This window comes from Dasypus novemcinctus, chromosome 8, assembly GCF_030445035.2.
Source record: "Dasypus novemcinctus isolate mDasNov1 chromosome 8, mDasNov1.1.hap2, whole genome shotgun sequence".
NCBI lineage: Eukaryota > Metazoa > Chordata > Mammalia > Cingulata > Dasypodidae > Dasypus > Dasypus novemcinctus.
This window is the reverse complement of record NC_080680.1, coordinates 86,863,464-86,888,921: the sequence shown is the minus strand read 5'-3', so window position 1 is coordinate 86,888,921 and position 25,458 is coordinate 86,863,464. Positions and strand designations below refer to the sequence as shown.

At 48.1% G+C, this 25,458-nt stretch overlaps 1 protein-coding gene across 1 annotated transcript in view; it reads left to right on the top strand.

Moving 5' to 3' along the window:
- The window catches only part of HMCN2 (hemicentin 2), a 151,392-nt gene that overhangs the window by 1,387 nt on the left and 124,547 nt on the right, over positions 1-25,458 (top strand). Inside the window, exons 2-6 of the mRNA XM_071216527.1 lie at positions 13,644-13,714; positions 14,853-15,011; positions 16,157-16,279; positions 24,274-24,445; positions 25,062-25,168. Coding sequence (XP_071072628.1) covers positions 13,644-13,714; positions 14,853-15,011; positions 16,157-16,279; positions 24,274-24,445; positions 25,062-25,168 — 632 coding nt within the window. The remainder of the gene's footprint in view (positions 1-13,643; positions 13,715-14,852; positions 15,012-16,156; positions 16,280-24,273; positions 24,446-25,061; positions 25,169-25,458) is intronic.

The window sequence follows — 25,458 nt, the reverse complement described above, 5'->3', positions numbered from 1 at the left end:
ATTACACACACTGAAAAATAGGCAACAGTAGGGGACGGAGAATTCCAGGCCGGCTTTAGGTGGTTTGCCGCCTCGGGGCTTCCAGGCCCCCTGCTTCCGGAAGTTCCAGGGTCCCTTGGACTCTCTCAGCCCAGAAGCCAGGGGTCTGGACAAGGTTTCTAGGAACATCAAAAGGACAGCCTTGACCTCAGGGTCAGGGGCAGCAAGGCTGAGGGGTTTGTGAGGAGGTGGAGTGTGTGGTGTGTCCTGGGGCTTTGGTTAGGACACAGACACGCTCCTCCTCCCAGCTTTCTCACCCCCTTTCTGGACTGTTCTTGGGCTTCCAAAGACATCACATTGAGGGAGCTTAGCAGTCATTTCTAGACCACACCTTTATCTCACATTTGGGGAAATGGAGGCTCAGGACAGATGACAATTCCCTAGGGCCACTTGCCATTCTGCTTTGGAATCTATAATTGTCTCTAAAATGCTTGGCTGTAGTTATAGAGCTGATAGCAGCCTTTCAAAGCAAGATATAGTATCTGTGACCCAGACCAGGGCACTTGAGGGCTGTCCCTGCCATCCTGCCTCTGGCCAGCAGCCTCAAAAGCCCTCCTTCCATCCCCCGGGCTTTCTCTCCGAGCACTAAGCATGTTCAACTCTCCAGTCCTATTCAGGCTCATCCCATCAATCCATTCTCTACAAAATTAAAAAACCACTCTCCCCCCTGTTCCCCAAACCACCCTCCCGACAGATACTCCCAGGTCCAGGCATGGAGGGGGTGGAGTGGGATGGGCTTCAGCAATTACTGAGCGCCTGGTGTGTGCAGAGTTTGTATCCAGAAGCTGGCAGTCTGCTGGGACAGGCCAGAAAGAGTCATGTGCTCTCTCGGGTACCAGCTCCTGGCCGTCATCGGTCAGCAAGGGAAAGCCTCTCTGGGGAAGAAGCATTGGAGCAAGGCTTGAAGAACATGAATAAATATTTGCCACGTTCTGCCCGTGTGCCTGGCCCATGCCAGGTGCTTGAGATACTTGGCCCAAGATGCTCATTGGGTGGTTGCTGGAGGATGGTCTGGGTGGCTGACATATAGGGACAGATGTATGTGGGAGGCAAGGCATAGGAGGAATGAAATGGGAAAAGTGGGGAGGAGAGATTGGGCCAGGCTGAGGATTTGGAGTATTTAGATTTCCTTCTATGGGCTGTGAGCAGCCGCTGAAGCTTTCCAAGCAGGGATTGGAGCTGTGGTTTAGGTTTAGCTATGCTTTTTGAACCAGCAAATGAATTCTGTTAGTGGAAGAAGGGTTTGATAAATTGGGATTTTAGCGGACTGTTCTGGCTCCTCCGGGCTGCACACCAAGAGGGCCTACTTAAAGAAGCCCCGAGAGATGGGTGGGAATCAACCTGGACTGGGGTGTCCAGGGCAAACAATCAGTGCTTCTGGGCTATACATACTTGGGGATAAACCTTATGTCTGTGCTTCAAAAAAAATTTTTAAAGCCATTTTTAATGATAAAATTGATGTGTTCCCATAATATAAAAGTTATAATTTGGCTAACCATTTTATTTCTGCTGCAAATTTAGGTTGTTTTAAGTTTTTCTCTGTTAAAATGTTGCAAAAACAAAAACAAAAACAAAAAAAACAAAACAAATGTCCTGTGTAAATTTTTGCATCCTTGATTTTTTTTCCCCCCTTAGGATTACGTTCCTTGAACTTTTGAAGGCACTGAGCAGGGGATGACTCTGCACATTGTTTCCCAGAATGCTTCAGGAGTTTAAACTTCCTCTGGAAGCACTGAGGGGCCTGTTTCAGTGCAGCTGCCCCCAATGTTGGGAATTAGGATAAAAACATTTTTTTCTAATTTGAAAAGTGGAAAATGGTTTCTTATTGTTTTAGTTGTTAGTGAGGTTCAATAGATTTTCAAATGTTCACTAGATTTTTGTGTGTTTCTTCTTTTGTATATTGTCAGTTTCTTTCCTAGTTTCTCCAATGAGGTTTTAGTGGTTTTCTTATCAATTGGTGTGAGGACTTTATATTGATGGTGTTAACTGTTTTTTTGGTATGCAATTGCTACTTTTCCTGGTTTGCTTGCCTTTTAATATTATTTGTGATTCCTGATGTTCTGAAGTTTTAAACGTTTATATAGAGAAATCTGTTGAATTTTTCTTTGTGATTACTTCACTTGTGTACTTAGAAAGTTTTTTTCTATCATAAAATCAGTTGTTTTGGCTTTTAAAAAAATTATGTTTTCTCTCTCTCTTTTTATATTTGAAAGATAAAATTTATATTTTCTCTCTTTCTCTCTATATATTTTAAAACCTGTAATTTAAAAAATAGTGCGTGTTGCAAACAAGAATCTAGTACAATTCTTGAAGAATGGGATAGTTAATTGTCCAGGTCCGTTTTATCAAATGGTCCTTTCCTTTTCATTCATTTGGGTCTTGCCTTTATCCCAAATTACTTGATTTATTAAGAATTTATATCACCTTTCCATTCCATCTCACTGTATGACAATTCTTACACCAGGAATACAATCTATTAATTTGGCTTAATAATAAGTACTAATAGGGAAAATCCTTCCTCATATTCTTTTTGTCTTTTTGATTCTTTTTTAAACTTCATTTTAGAACAGTTTTAGATTTATAGAATTGTTGAGAAGATAGGACAGGAAGTTCCCATATACCCACCCCAGTTTCCTCTATTCTTAGCGTCTTATATCCCAGCCGGGATTCCACATTACAGTCGTCATGTCTCCTTAGGCTCCTGTTGGCTGTGATAGTTTCTCAGACTTTGCTTTTGATGACCTTGACAGTTTTCAGGAGTATTAGTCAATTTGGGTTTGCTAATGTTTTCCTCCTGTGTTTTTGGGAGGAAAACACAGAAGTAAACTTCCATTCTCATCAAACCATTTCGGGGTGCATACTGTCCATATGGCTTTCTGTTGATGTTGACCTTGGTCACCTGGCTGGGCTAGTGTTTGTCGGCTTTCTCCACTGTAAAGCTGCTCTTATTTCCTTCCCTTTCCATACTGTATTCTTTGGAAGAAACTCCTATGCTTGGCCCACACTTAAGGAGTGGGGAGGTATACTCCACCTCCTTGAGGGTAGAGTATCTACATAAATTATTTGGAATTCTTTTGCATGGGAGATTTGCCTCTTCTGCCCCATTTATTTATTTATCTATCTATTTATTTATTTTTTAAAGATTTATTTATTTCTCTCCCCTTCCCCCCTCCACCCTGCCCCAGTTGTCTGTTCTCTGTGTCTATTTGCTGTGTGTTCTTCTTTGTCCGCTTCTGTTGTCAGTGGCATGGGAATCTGTGCTTCTTTTTTTTGTTGCGTCATCTTGTTGTGTCAGCTCTCCGTGTGTGTGGCGCCACTCCTGGGCAGGCTGAACTTTTTACGGAGTGCACTCCTTGTGCATGGGGCTCCCCTACACGGGCACACTCCTGCATGGCAGGGCACTCCTTGCATGCATCAGCACTGCGCATGGCCAGCTCCACACGGGTCAAGGAGGCCCAGGGTTTGAACCGCGGACCTCCCATGTGGTAGATGGATGCCCTAACCACTGGGCCAAGTCTGCTTCCCCCATTTATTTATTAATTTATTCACTTATTTATATCAATATGGACTCATGGATACTTATTTTATACTTTGGATTATAATCCAAGGCTACTTTATTAATTTTGTTCCAACTTCGGCCATTGGGTATTCTTTCATTCTTTCACTTGGCTCCTGTGTCCCTTTTGACTTACCCCCATTGTTGTAGAGTGGTTTTTTTTGTTTTGTTTTTTTTTTTTTTAGCCTTTACTTACTTTCTGACACTACAAGATGCTCCAGGCTTATCTTGTAAATTTCCTGCCCCAGACCTAGAATCAGACATTTTTCCAAGGAGCACTGTCTCCTTTAATTAGAAAATGGTATTACAAACCAAGGTCTGGGTGCATTGGCTGCTTCTGGGATATCATTGCTTCTAGGCCCTCTAAGCTGACAGAACAGGGAGATAAATGCTGTATACACTTATAAATATTTCTACATGTAATCATCTGTATCTATATTAAGCTAAGCTGAGTTCATACTGATGAACGCTAACCCATTACTACATGGATCATTCTAACCTCCACTAACCTCTACCCCTTGCTTGTCTCTAAACTCCCACTCTAAAAGTAACAAACCTGACTACCGCCATCCACGATCCATTTACGTAATTGTTCAATTCCACATATATATAGTGGTTTTAGAATTGTCAACCTGTACTCCAAATAAAAACAACTTTAGTAGCTAATGGAGAGTTCCTGTGCCTTTAGTTTTAGAGACTGTTCATTTCCAAAGTTACATAAGTCAGCACCCTATTCATATTATTCATTTTATTTATATTCTTATTTTTCAAAATATTCTTCAATATTCTTGACCATTTATTCTTTCAGATGAAATCTAGGTAACCTTAGTCAATATCAAAATTTTTTTCCTGCTGTGATTTTGCTTGGAAATTGTGTTAAATCTTGATTTGTGGAAGAATTTTTATTTTTTAAAAATTGTGCTTATCCAGGAGTATGGCATGCCTCTTTGTGTGTTCATGGATTTATTTCCTTGTGTGAAGATTAATAGTTTTCTTCCTATAGGTTCCACCCATTCTTTTAAAGATCATTTCTAAATATTTTGTGGTTTGTTTCTTTTTCTGCTTTTTCGACCACGATTTTTTTCCATTACATTTTTTTTGCAAATGAGTATTCCTGGTATGTTGGAAAGCAATTTGTATTTGACTTTTTTTCTTTCTAACTTTAAAAAAAAATTTTAACTGAAGTGTGTTTTTTTTTTCCCCAAGCTAGTTATCGTTTTTTTGGTAGACTCTTTTTAAAATTTTCTAGGTTGATAATCATGACCTCCTCAAATTATTTTTCCAAGCAATTGTCTTATTTTAAATGACTTGTATTATTTATCAGTTAGAACATTCAGAAAAACATTAAATAATAGTGTCAGTAGTCATTCTTGTCTTGCTTCTCCTTTTATATAGTCCAAATGATGCTGGCTTTTGGTTTGCGGTATTCTTCACTAGGTAAAGGAAGATGTTTCCATTCCTGACTTTCTAAGGAAGAGAAAGAAAAACCGGAACGAGTGCTGAGTTCTGCCAAGGGACTTTCTGGCTTTTGTTGAGGTGTTTGTAAGGTCTTTGTTCTCTTGTCCTATTGATGTGATTCCTTAATTTTTAGCTATCTCCACATTCCTTGCATAAGCCCTGCTTGGTCATGGAGGTTTATTCTTTTAATATTTAGCTAGATTCTATCTGCCAGTATTTTGTTTAAGACTTTTCTATTTCATTCCAATAGGTGTGATCATAAAGTGGTGTTCTTTCTTTGTGTTCTTCATCAAGTTTTGGCATCATTTTATTAGTTCTTTCAGTGAATAACTTTTTCCTTCAAAAACTGAAAAATTAATACGTGCTTGTGAAATATTCTAATAATATACTAATAATACTACTCTCATTAAATAATTTGGTGTCCTTCAGTTTGTGTATGTGTCCAGTCACTTATATATATATACACATCTAATTTTTTATTATAGAAGGAATGGGATTATGCTATGCATACCGTTTTGCAACTTTTTTCCTCACATAACTTATCATGGATATTTTCCCACGTCAGAAAATATAGATCCACCCCATCATTCTTAACAGTGCTATGAGAGGGATTATCTTAATTTATCCAACCATCCCTCTTGTGTGGAAATCGGTTGCTTTCAGCATCTTTACAATGAACACCCACATTTGCAAATATGTCTATGGGACAGATTTCCAGAAATGGAATTGCCTTGTTAAAGAGGATGGACTTTTTTTTTTTTTTTAAGACTTATTTTTTATCTATTTCTCTCCCCTCCCTCCCCACCCCCTGCCTCCAGTTGTCTGCTCTTTGTGTCTATTCGCTGTGTGTTCTTCTGTGACCGCTTCTATCCTTATCAGTGGCACTGGGAATCTGTTTCTTTTTGTTGCGTCATCTTGTTGTGTCAGCTCTCCGTGTGTGCGGCACCATTCCTGGGCAGGCTGCACTTTCTTTTGCGCTGGGTGGCTCATCTTACGGGGCGCGGTCCTTCCGTGTGGGGCGCCCCTATGTGGGGGACACTCCTGCGTGGCAGGGCACTCCTTGCACGCATCAGCACTGCACATGGGCCAGCTCCACATGGATCCAGGAGGCCTGGGGTTTGAACCATCCATGTGGTAGGCGGATGCCCTAGCCATTGGGCCAAGTCCGCTTCCCTTGGATGGGCATTTTTGATTTTGATAGATCCTGTCATTCTGGTCTCTATGCTCCCTGCCTACGAACCTAGGAGAAGGCGCTTTGTCCACACGCTTGCCAGCGTCTGGGACATCACCCTTTTCCATTTTTTGCTAATTTGATAGGTGAGAAATGGCACCTCATTTAATTTGCCTAGACATGATCGCTGTTGAGTTTGAGCATTTTCTAGGGCTTCTCTCCTCTTGCCTCTGGGCTGCCAGGTGCACTGTCAGCTTTCCTTGGGGAAGAGGTCGCTTTGGTTCCCTTGGAGATGTGGATGCCGGTGGGCAGAGAGTGAGTGTGCAGTCCCTGGAACTGCACGGCTGCAGGGCCGGCTCGGCTGTGACTGCATCCTTACGTGTGTGCGTTTAGAGCTCTTTGCTGCCACCCCTGAGTGACCTTGCTCTTAACCAGCCTCTCCTCAAGTAGAAACGGCCGTGCTCACTGTAAGAAGCCCACTCCCTGGGCCCAGCCCAGGACCTGCTTCCACAGAGGCTGGGAGGTCTGAGCAGCCTGTGAAGTGGGTGCCAGTTTAGGCCTGGCCCGGCATTCCCAGGCAGCCTGACGGCAGGAGCTGCCTGGCTGGGCCAGATAACGCCTTGCCAAAGGGCAGAGCTCCTGCCCCAGCTTTCCAATCTGTGCGGGGGTGTGAGGAGAGAGACAGGACGGGGCACGCTCAAGAGCGGAGGAGCAGGGCAAGGCAGCAAGTGGCGGGGAGGCTTCCCGAAGAGGCTGGCGCGGGCTGGGTGCGACAGGTCGACCTTTACAATGTGACCTGGTCTGGTTCTGGGCTTCCTGAGTATGCAGTTCCTGGGGCCTCACTCTGGGCCAGGCGGGTGCCATCCCTAGGGCCGCTGAGCCAGCTCGCCGTGGCACCTTCAGCCAGCCAGGCCCCCAGTGAACGGCCACGCTCATGCTTACTTAATCCCGGTTGTGGTCCCCACACAAGGAGGTGCGGGCTGCTCTGAGAAGTGGGAGAGGATGGGAAGATGGCCCTGGGGGAGTGCTATTTGAGTTGTAGTGGAGAGGAGCTGGGTGGGTGGGGGAGCATCAGTACAGGACTGGGAAGAGTGTATCAGGCAGGGGGAACAGCTGAGCAATGGCTCTGAGGCTGGCAGGAACGTGGATCAGAACAGCTCCTTGAAGATGGATGGGTAGGGGAAGACTGATGAGGCTGCTCAGGACAGACCTGGTTTCAGAATCAACCTGGTGTTCAGGGAAAGAGCGTTGGCCCTCAGGAGGAGGCCCCAGGAGACTCAGGCTCTGGACCCCTGGACACCGAGGAGGGGGCAAAGGAAGGTTCTGGGGTCATTTTGGCTCTTTGGGGCAGAATCACTTGCCCGACTGGCTCCTGTCTCACCATGTCTGTTTTGGGGTGTCTTCAAGGGACACAGCCCAGACTTGGGCTCAGGAACTCTCGGGATTCTAGAAGGTCATTTTCTCCAGTCCCTGCCTTTTGGAGATAGGAGAACTGAGTCCCAGAGACGGGAGCAATGATTGCATAACGGTGGCAGGATGTGGGACTCAAGATTCCATGAACTCCACACACCCTGCTGGGGTCACTCTAGCTGGAGGAGGGGGCGTGTGCATACACAGTTGGCCCTGGGATTTGAGCGCCACTTTCAGGGAGGAGGGAGAAGGGCAGACCTTGGGAAGGGCCACATGGGGTTTTTCTGACAGCTGGACTCCAAGTGCCTGGCTGCAGCCTTGACCATTTCCACTGGCCAGTAAGTGACCACCTCACCAGTGCAGGAGGCTGGGCAGGGGTTGGCCAACAGCCGGAGCACCGCGTGGGCCAGGGGCGGGGCCATTCCACCCATGCGTGCTCCTCACGTGTCAGAGCGGGTCCTCGGGGCTGGCTCCACAGCCCCCTTTCGGAGTGGAAAAAACTGCCAATGGTGAGATGGTTCTGGGCCAGGCTTCTGGAGTGCATGTGCTTGAGGGTGGCACTACTGGAGCCTAGGATCCATTTAATCATTCCTGTATCAGTGAGCCCTGCTCTGAAGGGCTGTGTGCCACATCTGCCCAGCTGCTTGGCAAGGGCCCACTTTCCGTGATGAAGCCCGCCACTCTGGGAGCAGAAATGAAGTACTGGGGAGGAAGTTTAGAGTCCCTCTAGTTTCACACATGGCTAAGAACTGAGATCTGGGATTAGACTGGACCCAGATTTGCATCTCATCTCTGCTGCTCCCTGGTTGTGAGGCCTTGGGGAGTCCACTCTCCCTCTCTGGGCCTCAATTTTCTCATCTATAAAAGAGGGATAATAAATGGTAGACTTTATAAGTTGTGGTAAGGTTTTTGAGAGTAAATGTGTGTCAAGGGCATTAACTACATAGAAGGGAATAATGGTAGTTATCATCATCATCATCATCATCATTTTTGGAGGCAGTATGGCCAGTGGCAAGGGATAGGGTTACCTATTAAACCGATGTGGGTTTGGGTATTAACTACCACTTAGTAGCTGAGTGACTTTCACCAGGGCAACTAACTTCTCTAAGTCTTGACAGCCTCAATTGTAATAGGTAGTCATTAATAAGACTGACTTTCTGAGCTGTTGGAAGGATTCAGTGAGCCACAGCCTGTAAAATAATAAGTGCTCAGTGCTTAGAAGCTGTTGATACCACAGCCACACCACCATAACCAACCTCTCCTCCTCGCCAATGCCCTAGTCATCATGCCCTGCTCTAGGAAGGGCAGCATGTTAAGACTAAGTTTTTGTCTAGAGTCGGCCCTATCTGGACAGGGTGCTGAGTGGTGACTGAGTGTCTGGCATTGTACTGGGCAGAGGATATATGATTTGGAGCTGCTTAAACAGTAGGGAATTCATTGATGTGTTCATTCATTCATCTGAACAATATTGAGCACTTGCCATGTGCCAGGCACTGAGCTTAACATGAAGACTTCGATGGTGAACAAGAGAGATGGGGTTGCTGCCCCCATGATGTATCCGATCACCTCTTGTGCCACATTGTCCCATGTGCCCCTGAGGGGCTCTCTTCTCTGCTCCAGGTCTTTGTTTCCTCATCTGTAAAAAGCAGGGAAAGGGAGTTGCCTTGGATCTCTTCTTCCTCAACATTGTGATGTGTGGCACCTAGATCTGTAGTCAAATTGGTTTTTCCCAAGTCCATTCTGGCTGGGGACAGGATGGTGGAGGTTGTAGAAGGCAGAATAATGCCTCTTCACAGAGGTTCACGTCTAATTCCCAGAACCTGCAAATCTGTTACTTTATATGGCAAATGAGAATTTGCTAATGTGACTAAGACTCTTGAGATGCATAGATTGTTTTGGATTAGCCAGATGGGCCCAATCTAAGCACAAGGGTCCTTATAAAAGGGAGGTCAGAGGATCAGACTCAGAGAAGGAGATGTGATGGTGGAAACAGCAGTCAGAGAGAGATTTGAAGATACTAAGCTGCTGATGTTGAAAATGGAGGAAGGGGCCACGAGCCAGGGAATGCGGGCAGCTTCTAGAAGCTGGAAAAGGCCTGGAATTTCTCCACCAGAGCTTCCAGAAAGGAATACAGCCTTGCTAACACCTTGATTTTAGGACTTTTGACCTTCAGAGATACATTTTTTGTTTTAAGCTGTTCAGTTTTGTGACAATTTGTTGCAGTAGCAGTAGAAAATGAATACAGAAACCAACCTTAAAAATCCATGTAAGGGCTTCCCAGCTGAAGAGGATCCCTTCCAGCTCCTGAGATTTCCTGGGACTTGGGATAGCTGTACAGTCTCTGGCACCTGGCATGTGCCAGCTGAGGACTTTGGGCATGAGGAGGTCAGATGACAAGGTCAGAAGAAGGGGTCACTGTTTGGGGAGGATGGAGCCTTACCAGGGAACATGGGAAAGTGAGGACAGGGTGATTTCCCAGAAGAGCCTTCCTCTCTCCCAGGGCGCGGAACCTCCCAGAACAACCGTGGCCGTGGAAGACCAGAGTTTAGACGGTGGGTCTGGCAACCTCCTTGCCTTCCAACCGCAGACTTTGGGTTTCTCAATCCAGTAAAACTGTTTTAAAAAACCAAAAAACTAAAAGAAATGAAAAAACAAAACAGAACTGGTATAGAAAGCTAACATTTTTATCTTTCCAAGTTGAACCATGAACACCATTTACTCCCTTTGCTCTTATGGTCCTTCCATGAGACAAAAGAATAACTCCCGACCCCCCGGGTAGGAAGACATAGCCTGTGACAGGAAGGGCGGCTGTGCCAGTTGGAGCAGCTTCATTTTTCTCACGTTGCCGTGACTGGGGAGAACGCGGTCGGTTTAGGTCTGGGCCGCCGCTGGGAGCACGCAGGGTGCGCAGACATCACTGGCTGCCCCGGCTGGGGAGGATGGGGCTGACCTGGCTTCAGAACGGGGCACTGCAGAGGCACCGCTTGGTTTGCAGGGGATGAGCAGTCACTGTTGGTTCTTGAGCAGGTGATGTAAGCAAATCCCTCGGTGAGGGTGAGCTCTCAGGAATTGGCAGGTAGGGGTGTCTGGGGATGGGAGGGCAGTTTTCATAAAAAAGCTTTGTAAATGTCCTTGCCATCCATCCAGCAATTCTACTTATGGGAATTTATCCTAAGAAAGCAACTCCCTTAATGCCTAAAAGCTATGGGTACAAAGATATGCTTCACAACATGGTTCATTACAATGAAAACTGGAAACAAAAAAATAGGGGAGTAGGCAAGTTCATTATTAGACATTTATAAAAAGGAAATGCATTGCAACCATTAAAATGACGTTAAACTGAGTATTTAACCTTCGGGAAAGTTGCTCACAAAATGCTGTCAGTGAGAAAAATCAAGTTAAAAATAATATGCTATTTATACTTCAATAAAAATTCTGCTTAAAGTAGTATGTGTTTATGTAAGATATATATACGCTTACATATATGAATAAAATTTTTGAAGGTTATATACAAATATAAAAATGACTATCTCTGGTTGGCAGAATTACAGGTAATTCTACCCTACTTCCTTCTGTTTTCGGCTTGTCAGGACTTTCTATGTACAGCTCCCAGGGTGCAATAGTCAGGAACTTGGCTACTGGAATTGTACAGACCTTGGCTCATATCCCAGCTCTGCCACTTACCAGCTGTGTGTCATTGGGCAAAGTACTTAACCTCTCTGGGTTTCCATTTTTCTCCTCTATAAAATGTGGATAAGACTGGAGTCTACCAAGGACCAGGGAGGATTCAGTGAGCTAATACATGGGAAGCAGCTTAGCACATGTCAATATCATTAATGGAAATTATTTTTTTACAAGGAATACATATTATTATGTAGTAAAGGAATAACCAAGGTTGAGTAAAATTACTGCTTTTCTTAGTCAGACTAGAATTTGAGGACCTCTGGTTTAAGCAAGAAACATTCTTCAGCTATTTCACATAAGACTGCCGGCTCAAGTGTGGACAATTAGAGACAGCTCAGCTGTGCTGTCTCCCATTCATTGTTCCTTTACCCTGCGCCAAGCTCCTGCTAAGTGTTTACCTACCTGTCTTCACTGAATTTTCACCACAACGACTCGGTAGGGGAAGGTGGTGATGTTATGTGCCTCACATTTTACAGACAAGAAAACTGAGGCTTAGGACAGCAAAATGAGCTCTGCCAGGCTCTGTAGCTGGTGAAGGATGAGCAAAGATTCCAAACAGATCTGTCTGAAGTCAAAGGCTGAGAGCTCAGCGGTTGTATACAGGTTGATTCACTGCTGTAGGGTTCAGAGAAAAGAAAGCAGTGGGGAGGGCTTGATAAAACCAGAACAAATGAGAAAGAGGGCATAGGACGTGATAATTACAGAACAGAGGGGCAGGGTGCTCCAGGGCAGTGATTTTTAAAGTGCTGGTGAAGAGATGGTGTCCAGACGCTTGACAGGCTGGGGAGTATGCTGGAAAATTCCATGGGCTTCTCTTTCTAAGAAGGACTCAAGTCTGCTCTTAGTTACCGAGGATGGAAGTTTTTTAGGATGATGGGAATTTAGAATTCCTGGGCTAAAAATAGTTCATTACTAGAGTTCACCAAAGACTCAAATTAAATATATTCCTGAGAAATCTCATGTCCACATAAGCTTGCAGAATCACTATTGTGCATGTATCCACATGGCTAGTTGGAATTCTAGCTCTGTTTTCGATACACTGGCTGCATTGTCTTACATAGGCTGAGACTTTCAATTACAGCTTTTTAAAAAAAAGGTTTAGTATAAAACTTTTCATATATATACTAAGTAAGCAGAATAGTACAACGAATCCCCATGTACCTATCAAAAAATTATCAAAAAAAATGCTGCCATTCTTCTTTTATCTATACATCTTCCCACTCCCCACCCCCTCAATTATTATCCTTTTTATAGTTCATTTTTGTGAGGAAAAATTTACATACATTGAAATGCACAGATCTTAGTTGTACAGTTTTGACAAACGGGTACATCCGTGGAACCCACACCCATGTGACAATATAGAACATTTCTGTCGCCTCAGAAGTTTCCTTTGTATCTCTTCCAAGTAAATTTCCTCTATCCCCCAGGCAACCTCTGTTTCGATTTTTTTCATCTTAGATTAATTTTGACTGTTACAGAACTTCTATAAACGGAATCATATTATATGTACTCTTTGTGTCTGGCTTCTTTCGTTCAGCATTATGTCTGTGAGCTCCATCCTTGTTGTTGCTTGTCTCAGTAGTTTGTTCTGTTTTACTGCTGAGTAGTATTTGATTATATGAATATACCACAGTTTGTTTATCCTTTTACTTACTGATGGACAGTTTCCAGTTTTGGGGTCTTAAAAAGAAAGCTGCTCTAAACATTCTTGTTCAAGGCCTTGAACCACTCAGCAAACATATGTTTTTATTTCTCTTGGGTAGATATCTAGGCATGGAATGACTGGATCATATGGCGGGTGTAGGTTTACCTTTTAAAGAAACTTCAGCTGTCTTCTGAAGTGGTTTACATCCACACCCACATTTGGTGTTGGCAATCTTTGTCATTTTGATTGCTGTGCTTTTAAAGTTGACTACTATATGGGTGAAGTTTCTAGAAGGTTTTACACTTATGGATCAGTCTGGAGTTGGATAGTTGCTGTGCTGTGTGGTCCACTTTCATTATTTGTTCACGTCTCTATTTCTTCGTCTTCCCAAGACTCTTTTTCCACTCCCAGGGAGGGAGTGGAGGTCCGCTCTTGGCCCCTTCCCTGGAACTTGGCGCCCTGGTTTGGAGTGGGCTGGGGGCTGAGCCGTCTGCCTTCCCTCTCCAGACCTGGTCCTTGGGAAGGCGGCACTAGAAGCTCTTCCTTGGTCTTCTGGTTTTGTGGAACTCAGGCCTCAGCTCCTCTTTCCTCTGGTACAAATTGTGCAGTGCCTGTCCCTGCCCACTGGGCCTTGCATCCGGGAGTCCCAGTCTACCTAGGCCTCTCTCTCTTTTCTGCAGATATCGGTCCAGTGACCCTCACGGCCGACCCAGCAGTGTTTCAGAGGGAGCTGAGAGAACTCTACGTGCAGGTGCGCTGCCCCCGCCCTGGCTGATGGCTGTGCTCTTTTCTGAAGCTGCTTGCCCCAGTGTAGTCCTTGCAGCCCACACCAAGAGCCAAGGTCTTTGCCCCACCTAGAGGCCGAGACGGCAGCTTCCTCCACCTGCCGAGACCTGCCTCCAAGCTGTGCGTGCCCCGCACACCATGGGAGTCCTAGTGACTCTTTACTTAGTGGGATTTCTTCCTTCATTCAGTGAAACCAGTGCCACAGTAGCCCTTGTGCTTGGCACACAGTAGGTGCTTCTTTATTAGAGTGAGTGAATGAAGAGGGCAGGAAGGGTGTGTGTGATGACTTAGCCACACTGAGTCCTTTGTTCAGTATCTGTCCCCCCTCCCTCACAGGGACCATGGGTGTCCTAAAGGCATGGGCTGCACCATCCATCAGTCCACTGTTGGACAGGGCCCCTCGCATTCGGGGGCTCAGTAAGTGGGATGAGTGAGTGAATCAAGGAAAGCAGCATTTTCCTAGCAGTTACCTCATGAAATCTGCTGCTGGGAGCTGGGTGTGCACATGAGGGTGAGAGGAGGGTGTGCTTCCTTCCCAAGAGGACTCCTCGCTGGTGGGCAGGAGGGGGCCAAGTGTATATTGATCTGGGATCAATATTGATCTGGGATCAATATCAGGGCAGGCTATAAAGAGGATTTGGGAGGCGCGCTGAGTGCCTTCTTCTTGCGTGCTCGGCTCTCCCTTCTCCTGAGGGGCCCTCCTAGTCTTTAGCAGGCTTCTTTGGGCCTTCCCTTAGTGGGTCCTCTGTGTCCCCACCAACTCCTGTTGTCACGCTCATCACCATGGTAATTAAATAACCGTGCTGTGATTACTGATGTAAAGTCTGCTTCCCACGCCAGATTCCGGGTGGGTGGGGACGTGCCAGCCTTGCATGGGCGAGTGAATGAATGATGCAGTCTTGTCTGAAGTTCAAGCCCATCGTTTCTCCATTGTCTCTGGGAAGGGCATGGCTGGGCGGGGCCTGGTCGTGGGATGGGCGGGGCGGGGGCAGGTTAAGGTGACTCCTGAACTCGGGAGCTCCTGTGGGTTTCGGAGGAAGCGTGTCTGGGCGGGCCCACCTGGAGGAGATGGGCGGCAGCTGCTGAGACACACTGGCCTGCAGGGAGGTGGTGACTGCCCAGAGATGAGTGTGGGGGCCGTCAAGGCTGCTGTGGAGGTCTCCAACCCCGGCTCCTTCATCTACGTCTTCTCTGACGCGAGTGCCAAGGACTATCACAAAAAGGAGGAGGTGCTGCGTCTCCTGCAGCTTAAACAGTCGCAGGTGAGCAACCCACCTTGGGGGAGGTTTGCCTGTGGGGGTCACAAGCAGGTCCTGAGGAAGCTGGGGTCTCCAGCTCGGGCAGCCCTGAGCGCCCATCTGAGAGGGGAGGCTGGGTGCTTTTCTTCCACAGCCACTGCTCCAGCCTCCTTCAGCCACTGGCCGTCAGCTTTTAAAATATATGTATTTTAAATTTATTTTTAAAAGATACTTAGACTACATAAAATGTTACATAAAAAAACAAGGGTTTCCCATATGCCCCACTCCCCCCACCTCCCTCCCTTCCCTGCATGAACAACTTTCATTGCAATTGATGAACACACTTTGGAGCCTGGCCACACAGCATGGATTACAGTTTACATTGTAGTTTACACTCTCCCACACAATTCTGTAGGTTATGGCAGGAAATATGATGGCCTGGATCTGTCATTGCAGTGTCATCCAGGTCAATTCCAAGTCTCTCAGCTTTCAGACACAAGTGGGTCTGGCGAATTCCAAGCGTGTTCTCATCCTCCGGGCCCCCTGCCCGCCGGGGCTGGAGCTCAAGGCTTCTCTGGCGAGGTTCTTTCTTGATGAAGACCACGCCACCCTACTTCTTTTACACCCTGTCAAAGGCTGCGCAATCCATCTTCCTCCTGGCGCAGCCTCTGCTTGTTGTCTCTGAGGTTCATGTCGCCCCTTTCCCCTCATCTCACAGTTTTGGGAGGCATTTCCAGGCTTTTTGTTTTTGCATCCAGGGGTGGAGGAAGGGATGGGAGCCGGGAAGGGAGCGGGAACAGCGGATCTGACTTCCTTGGGTGAAGTCCTCAAGGGCTGGGGTAGCTTCCCTGCTCTTGCCTCTAGAACAAACCGGCGTTCTCTGACGTTCTAACTCTGCAGCCTCCAGCAGCCACTCAGCGATGAGCCAGCTCCCATTCCCTTCCTTGTGCATTTAATAACAGCTCCCATTTATTGAGCACCTACTGTATCCCTGGCCCTGTGCTGAGCGCTTGACCTGCATTGGTGCCTGCTCCCTCATTGTTCTCCCTGCATCCATGGGTCACCCGGACCCAGGGGGAGGAAAGGGCTAGGCTGGCCAGGGCCCTGCCACCTCCACCTGAAGGAGGTGCCTGGGGAGCCGTGAGCCAGGCTGTGTGTCTGTCTTCCAGGTTGTCTTTGTGCTGACAGGGGACTGTGGTAACCGCACTCATCCAGGCTACCTGGCCTATGAAGAGATCGCTGCCACCAGCTCTGGGCAGGTGTTCCACCTGGACAAGCAGCAAGTGGCCGAGGTGAGCCCTGGGTGGGGGTCACTTCCCCTGACCTCCTGAGGCTGGTCTCCAGGGATGGTGAGGACCTCCCTGAGTTTCTGGGGGTCTTTGCCGGATTGCCGAAGAGCAGTGATAGCTGCTCAATGCTGAGAGCTTTCCCAGGGCAGGTGCAGGAAGCTCTACTGCTGCATCTAGGACCCTCCCACCCCACCCCAAAGGCAGCTACTACAGGTTTTCCCACTTCACATGTGAAGAGGCCAAGGCTTGACAAAGCATGGCTGGTTCAGCCTGGCAGGATGGATCTAGCAAAGCTTGGTGTGGTTTCTTCCAAGTTTCTCCCTAGAGTCAGGGAACCTGAGGACAGGTGGGGGAGCCACTGGATTCCAGATTCCGGTTGTGTTGCTGGGACGGAAACCCCTGCTTGGGGACTTGGGGAGGGGCTTGCTTGGCTCTGTGCCCTGAGGTGCAGGGCTGCAGGTGGCCTGGCTTCCCTCCGGGCTGACCAGGTGTCTGTGTCCTGGTCTTGCTCCTGGAGCAGGTGCCTGCCCTTCCTCCCTCCCGGGCTCCATCTGCCTGCTCAGGCTCTCCTGGCCTGCTCTCTGTCCCTCACTGCCACTCCTTCCAAGCACCCAGAGGCATCCTTTTGGTTGTGTGCTGGTAAATGTTTGACGGTCATCTCTCTGGAAAGAACAAAATGCCTGTTTGCTGGTTTCAAGCTGTCGTCTTGAAGTCCCTGAGTGTGGAGCTGGGAGCAAGGCTCAGGGCGGCTTCCAGGCCCTGGAATGAGCGGCTCCTGCAGGCCCCCGGATCCTTCTGAAACAAATCCCACCAAGCCCCTCCCTTCGGCCCCCGGAGAGCGTCCGGACCCTGACCCTGACCTGGACGGCTGCTGTGTTGCCTGCGTTCTCCCCCTTGCCCCTAGACGCCACATGCCAGCCCCGCGCTCTTCCACCGCAGGGCCTCTGCTCACGTGGCTTGTTCTTCTGCCCCTCTTCCCCTGGCAGCTTCTCGTCCTCCCAGTGTTAGCTGAAATGCCCGGATTAAGTCCCTTTCATACCCTTTCCCAGCTCCCGGCGCTGCTTTATAGACTCGTAATTTGACAATTGTGCAATTGTTTAATGTCACTAAGCCGAGAGCTCCGTGAGGGCAGGAACGTTGTATCTTCCAGCACAGCCACCAGCTCACCGCAGGTGCTCAGGACAGGAACTGCGGCAAGTGAGTGTGTGCAGGGCCTCGCACCTGAGGCCCTGGGGAAAGGAAGGCGGGAGCGGCCACATCTCCAAGGCCAGCCCTGGCCTCCAGCTGGCCCTGCCTTTGCCTCATGCAAGGGTTTTTTGTGTTGTCTATGAACTGAGGAGAATTGTCTCCAGGGCCATGTTTGGATTAGTGCGCCTCAACTCCCTGCTGACAGATGGCGTTTATAGTTCTCTGCAATGTAATAGACTTTATTCTTCAGCACGTCAGCCTAGCCGGGCACCGAGCCGCCCAGACGAGGGTGGGAGGCATTTCAGGGTGGAGGGGTGGCCTGGTCCTGGCTTTGGGGGAGACCTGTCTGGGCAACTTGCATGGGTCCCTGCCAGGGCGAATCAGATGGCAGGGCAGCCCAGCAGGGTGGCAGAGGAACGCGTGCCCAGGTGTGGGGCCTGTACCTGGAGGCAGGGCCCCTGGGCCGCATCCACTGACTCATGGCCGTGATGCCCAACCGGCTCCTGCCTCGGTGGAACCCTGATGGCCGGGATCTGCTGCCTCTGGGTAGGAGCCTGGGCCTTCTCCTTCCTGGACACAGTGCTCTGTCGTTCATTAACTTCATGCCTTGGGCCCGGCCCCTTCCAGATGTTCCCGGACACTTTTCAAGGCTGGGAAAGCTGCTGGAGCAGCCAGGGCTCTGGTCATCCCCCTAGGAGAGGCAAACGGAGCTTTCACCCAAGCCAAAGGGGCCCAGCTGGGAGAAGGACTCTTTGGAAGTTGCAAAATGTCCCCCAAGTACATTCCTTTTTACCTTTTCAGTATACGTCCAGTGTGGCAGGAGTGACACATTCTGCATTATCTCTTCTATCCATTTATTGAGCACCTGCTAGGTGCCAAGTGCAGCTAGAGATGCTTCACGTGGAGCAGGGCATCAACTGAAGCTTAGGTCCCAATGATTTTGAGCATGTAGTTTTTTCCAATTGTGGAGTTGGCCCCTCTGTTACCAGGAATCCCCTTTGAGGTTTCAGGGTAATTAAAGGAAGGCAAAGACCCTTCTCCTTGCTGATAGGGATAATTTGGAGCTTTTACCATCCTTGAACAGACAGGGAACCATGTCAGAGGAAGGCAATGTAGCCTCTTGAGCCTGTCCCAAATGCAGCTTTGATCAAGACTTGGGCCCAAGACCGCCCTTGCCCCAGTGTAGCAGCTCACAGGCTTCCCCCCAGCTCAGACCCAGCTGTCACCAGGCCGTGGGTGGGGGTGAGTCAGAGGAGCTGGGCCAACCTGATCACCCTGCAACTTTCTCTGGGTTCTGGGAAGCCCCCTCCATCTCCTTGAGAGGAGGGCACTGGGAGTCTCATCGTACCTCTTCATATACACACGCCCCAACACACATACCTGCACAGCCAGTTTTGGGGGTTCAGAACTGCAGTTTGTCCAGATAATCCTCATATCAAGTAGGGAAATGGGGAACTGCCTTCTAAGACAGGAAGGACCCCCCAGCCCCTCGTGGGACATGCTGACCAGGTGGTTCCGATTAGTGGATAAGGCGGCCCAGCCCCAGAGATGATTTCATCCTGGACTGACCCCAGAGGGAGGCGGTGCGGTGGAACGATGAAGGCTGCGGCTTCCTGGCAAGATGCCTGCCTTCCAACCCCAGCTCCGCCACCACCTGCACTGTGACCTTGAGCATAGGACTTAACCTCTCTGGGCCTCAGTTTCCCCATGTGCATAGCTGGGATCATCAAGACCTCCAGCCTCCTGAGATAGCAGCTGGCAAGGATGAAAAGTAACAGTGCTTGGTACTCACTAGGCATCCAGGAGGCCCTTGGCAAGAGTTAGCAGAAATTTCCCAAAGAGTAGGAGCTCTCTCTAGAAAATGTTCTCAGAAAGGTTGAACCTGGGATGCATGCCCTGGTGTGCCCAGATGGTGGGGGGTAGAGACCCTGGGTCTCTCTCTCTCTTACCCATTTCTAGCTCCATCTCCCTCCATTGCTCCATGACGCGGGGCTCTGGGACCCTGGCCCCTCAGTTGAATGATCTGTGGTTCTGAAGCCCATCTGGCCTCCTGGCTTCCCTCTTCTGCTTCTTCAGTCGCCCTGGCAGTCAAGTGTCCTGGGAGGAGCCTCAGGGGAATGATTTATCTGCCGTGAAGGGCCGAGCAGCAGCCGTCTGGCTGGGATAGCAGTGCCAGACTTTTTCATTCCTTCTCCATCAGCGACAGAGAGACAAACCCAAATGCAGGCCCCCCTCACCCTGCTAACATCTGGGAGCCATTGCCTTCGCCAAATAAACACCGAGATTGCTTAATGAAGGCCCTCTGCTCGGAGGCCTCCCCAGATTCTGCCCCAGAGCCCTGGGGAAATCTCAGGGCCCAGAAGGCCCTGCCCCAGGCCTGGTCCTACGGGGCTCCTGGCCTTGCTGTGGGCAAGAGGTCAGGGCGCCTTCCCCCACCCCAGCTCCCGAGCAGTGGTGTGCTCACGTCGCAGGCCCCACGGCCAGGCCACCTCCTGGTGGGGTCACTGGCATTCTGTCCTGTGTCCCAGACCCCAGTATGTTTTGGTAGCCTGACCGCCTGGGCACCTTTCCTCTGGCAGAATATCCTAGGACAAGCTTGTAATGACAGTTGCAACACAGTAGCAGGCATGGCTTATCTGGGGACTTGTTAAGAGGCGCTACCACCACCCCCCTGCAGCTTTGTTCAGTTACAATTTCCTCTTGACCCCATCAAGGCCTGGCCTGGGGAAAGACGACAGTGGTCATAGCTGTGGCCTTGCTGCCGGGGGAGTTGCCTCCCTCACTTTGCCAGCAGCTGTCTGTCCTCCAGCTGGGACTCCTTGGCTGCTGCTGCTTTCCAGTCCACCCCCGCATGGACGAAATACTTTCCCCCCCATTCCTCAGGGAAGACAGGCAGAACCTTTTCAAAAGAAACATTACTTAGAAACTAGGCTGAACAGAAGAATGAAGTAGCTCCAGGTATAGTAACAGATGAGTTTCCAGAACAGAATTCTTATCCTGTGATAACTAAAGTCTAGGTCTAAACTTCTGGATGCACATGCTCTAGCTCAAGCTGAACCAAAAAATACACATTTTCTAAATCCTGGGCAATTCTTCCAATTCCCTTCTTTTCACCTTTCCTCCCGTGGAAGATCACGCGGTAGGCAGACATGAAAGACTATGAATTATAGCACGGATGGCAAATGTGGAGCATTCAAGATACCACTCACTTTTCCCACACCCATTGCAGATATTGCTAATCAATCAGAGCTTTTTTGATTAAGGTTGAATATGACCTCCCATTTCTTCTAAAATTTATACTCAGGAAGCCGTTCCCAGTTGATTGGAGTTGGCAAACAATAGGCACTTTTTTTGCCTAGGTATATATTAAAGTCATACCATATTGTTCTTTTAAAATTATTTTTACTTAAAACAAACTTATTAAAAAGTTTAAAGATACAAAAAAGTAAAAAGAATATACCTACCAATAGAGTCAGCAATTGTTACCATTTTTGCTCTACTTACTTCATCTATCGCTGCACCTTTTTGCCAAATCATGGCAGCTTATGGAAGTGATTCAGCATGAATCTACTTTTTAAAAAGATAGTCACCAACACAACCACAATATCATCTAATAAAATTATTAATAGTTTCCCAATATCATCTAATACCCACTCCCTATTCAAATGTCCTAACTGTCCTCAAAGTATGTTTGATAGAAGTTTTTGTCAAACCAGGATTCAATCAAGGACTGTATGTTTCCTTTGGTTGTGATATCTATTAAGTTCTCCCAAATCTGGAGCAGCCCACCCATTTTTTTCCATGACACTAACTTGTTGAAGAGGCATTGGATTATACAATGTCTCTTGTTCCAGGTTTATCCAATTGTTTCCTTGTGGTGTCTTAACTTGTTCCTCTATTCCCTATATTTTCCTTAAATTTGGAGTTAGTTCTGATAGCCTGATTGGAGGGAGGCTAACATTTGTGGCAGGAGTATTTCATTGTTGGTGCTGTGTGCACTTTCTGTTGCATCACATCAGGAGGCAAATAATGTCTGTCCCCTATTAATGATGATAAGTTAGATTATTGGGTTAGGGTGGTGACAGCCAGCTCTCTGTATCTGAAAGCAAAGTTTTCCTGTTGTCACTCCCATGGTCCGTGGAGTAGTGCCTTGGCTCTCTGTGGATGTCCATTTCCCCATCAACCTTTCATCTGACAGTTTTACTATCCACTGAGGAACCTTGCCTGAAACAATTATTTCATTTGGGGTTGCAGTATGATGATTTCCTAATTGCATCATTCCTTCCACATTTATTAGCTGGCATTCTTCCATGAAGAAGAGCTTTTGCTCATCAAGAGTGATGGTTTGATGTCTCTGAGATACAATTCCTATTGAAACGCCAGGAAGTCAGGAATCACACTAATCCTTTCTCTTTAATTAGGAAGTCACCTGCAATGGTAGAAAATGAGGTTTTATTGTTTTGATTTTGTTTTGTATTTTGTTTTCTCTTTTTTGAGTATCTTTATGGACACATGGATTATATAATTCAATGTATTTCAACCAATTACAGGCATTATTATTTTTCAGGCTCAAATTGCTGCAAATTTAGCCAGCGGGAACTCCTTCAAGCTGGATCCTATGTCCTTTTGACATGCCCCATTAGTCTTTGAGTGTAATCTTCTTTTATGGAATGGCCTGCTGTGTCCCAGGCTTACCTTGTAAATTCCTTGCCCCAGACCTGGAATCAGCCATTTTTCCCCAAGGAACCCTAGTTCCTTTTAGTAGGAATGGTATTTAGCAATCAAAATGTGTACCAGGGGCGATCATTGATATTGGAATATTGGGTATCATTACTTCTCTCTGTGTGTGTGTATGCCTGCAGGAGGAGAGAGAGAGAGAGAGAGAGAGAGAGAGATTATACTGATATTTCCAATTCAAATTTAACATTTCCAATGTCTTTCTTAGCTTATTTAATTTTATACTTGTATCTTTTACACTGGAATTCTTGTTTCAGAAAATATTAGCACCTTGACTTATTTGCTTTATCCTACAAATTACATAAAACAGTTTCAAAATCACAACGCTGGTAGTTATTCTAACTTAAAATTACTGAATGAAGTTTAAGATTTATTTTCAGTTCTTTTTATCCTCAGGGTACCTTCCACTGAGAAAATATTCTTGAACCGTTGAGTTCTAAAGGGATTTGAGTCGTTCTTTTCTCTCTGTGGTTATGGTACCAATCTGATGTAAAGTTAAACTCATTTGCTTCATTTTGTTTTACATTTAGGGCTTGCACAGGAAGCTATCTGACCCATTGGGCTTTTTTTTTTTTTTTTTTTGACATACAGCCTCCCCTTGGCCTGGAAAGAGAGCCCAGGCTTGAGGGACCTCCTATCTCTCCCTCTCTCCTGGTTTCCTGGCAAGGAACCTGGGAGACTTGCCTATTGCACATTGGAGGGGGAATGAGCTGGGGGAAGGGAGGGGAATTGAGTGATATGTCCTGGGGGTGATGTGATGACTCTGTTCAGGAGGTACGTGCTGCTGTACTCACACACACCTGCCAGTCCCCAAGTCCTACAGTGCTCCACTCCATGGCCTGCCCTGGGCTCGGGGCTAAGATACTCACGGGCATGGCAGAAGGTCTCTGCCCTTGTGAGGTTCTAGGCCAGCATGAAAAGAGGCATGGAACCAGTAAATAGGAATAATTAGGTGCAATGTGCTGCAAGGAAAGCATAGACCTCAGTGTATGCCAGGGAGCAGGATCTGCCCAGGTTGGAAAGGCCTCTTCTAGCTAAGAGGTGAAGAAGAAGCAGAGGTTGGACCTTGAAGAGGGGGCAGGGCATTCCAGGCAAAGCAAAGGGCATTTTGGGTGGGGCTGCCTGGGGGCAGAGCATAGCAAGCTTGGGGAGAGTCAGGGCCCCAGGTCAGGCTGGACAGGTGGACAGGGTCATAGAACATAGGGTCTTAAAGGCCATGGTAAGGATTTGGAGAAACTAAATAATTTTGTGCTCGATGCCATCTTAGACTGAACCAAGGGATGTTCACATGGGGTCCATGGATTCATGATTTCTTCCTGGGCTCATGGGGGATCTTTGAGGGAGTTTGAGAGCCCCTGAAATCCTACACTAAGTGTGTTCCGAGGTAATATGATATTCTAGGGTGCGGTCCTTGCTTGTTGTCTGATTTTCAGTGGGGCCATGTGATTTTAGCTTGGATAAACAATTCTAAAAATGAAGGGTTTCAGATTCCTCAACATCGTAGTCATCTCACTATTCCTTCAACTTCCATGAATCAGGAAGGGACTCTGTGCGCCTCTGCTGCAGTCCTGTCGGTCCTGCTTAGGCAACTCAGCACCCTTGTGCAAGCACAGTCTGAGACCCCTTGGGAGGTGCTGGTGAACCATATTGGCCTGGGGGAGATTCCATATCTCCAGTTTAGCTCCATGCCTGAGCAGCATCAGGAGGTCTTCCTGGAGGAAGAAGTGGTGGGTGCAGTTGAAGCTGGCCAGGTGAACCAAGTGGGGCAGTCTTCCCAGCAGAGGGACACCCTCTTGCTTCTCCCCTCTGAGCTGAGTCCTCTGGCTGCCTCAATTCGGACAGCACAGTTCAGAGCCCCCAGCAACCAGGTGGGTAACGATACATGGACCAGGCCCTGGGGTAGGACAACAAGGAATGGCGTGGCCTCGGGTGACCTGGAGAGCCTGTATGGAGCCTCATGGCATCAAAACCCACGGGAGGTCCCGTTTCTGCCTCCTGTTGGCAGCCAGTTAAAGACCCTGCCTCAGGTAGGGGCCTCTGCTTGTCTCAGCCTCTCACACCTGCCTCCCCAGGTGCTGAAGTGGGTGGAGTCAGCAATCCAGACCTCCAAGGTGCACCTGCTGTCCACAGACCACGAGCAGGAGGGGGAGCACACGTGGCGGATCCCCTTCGACCCTAGCCTGAAGGAGGTCACCATCTCTTTGAGTGGGCCGGGGCCCGAGATCGAAGTCCGTGACCCGCTGGGTACGTGCCGCCCGTGGCTGTCGTCCTGCCTCCTCTCTGAGACTGAGCTGGGAGCCCAGGGTGGGACCAAGAAAGAGAACCAGGGTGGCAAGGGTTTGGAGACAAGGTTCCAGGAACAGGGAGAATGGGGTGGAGACCGAGGGAAGGGCAGAGGTGATGCCTGTGGTGGGACAGGAAGCAGTTGGCTGGTGGCAGCCACGCAGTGAGAATTCTCTAGAAAGTGAGGCTCACACAGAGCTTTCCACATGCTAGTTCTTTGCATTCCCACTCTAGCCTTGTGCATTGATCAGGGCAGGAATTAGTAACACCTTTTACAGACGGGAAGCTGGAGCTCCAAGGCCACAGAATGAGGCAGAGTCAGTGCCCTGGCCACCTGCCCAACTGTGTTCTGAGGATGTCATGATTACCCAGGTCTAGGGACCAGGTGTCTAGCCAGCACCTGGGGAGAGATGTGGTGGAGTGCAGAATGAGGTGGCAGTCTGAGGACCCTCTTGTCCGATCCTCTGGGAAGCCTGAAGCTGATGTTTAGTGGGCCATAGGTTCCTAAGGGTAGGGTGGGTCCCCCATCACCTTCAGGAAAGTGTTGGGGGACTCAACAGTTCTTGGGGCTCTGCAGGGAGGATTCTGCAGAAGGATGAGGGCCTCAACGTGCTCCTCAACATCCCTGACTCAGCCAAGGTCGTGGCCTTCAAGCCGGAGCATCCTGGGCTATGGTCCATCAAGGTAGGAGGCACTGGGTTGGGGGGGTAATCAGTTCCACTGAGCTGGAGCACCATCTTTCTCCCCAAAATTTGCTTTGGGGGGGGAGGTCTAGGGCCCAGGGAAGCTTAGGGCTAGGGCCTGGATGGTGATGTCTAGGGCAAATCAGTAGAAGGAAAGGGTCAAGAACAAAGGAGGAACATTCTGTTTTGCACCAATGAGAGGAACCCATGTAGTGTGGTTTGGGATTAGTACTTAAAAGAAGGACTTGGAGAAATGATTTGAGAAGTGGGAGATCAGTCTGGTTTGTGACA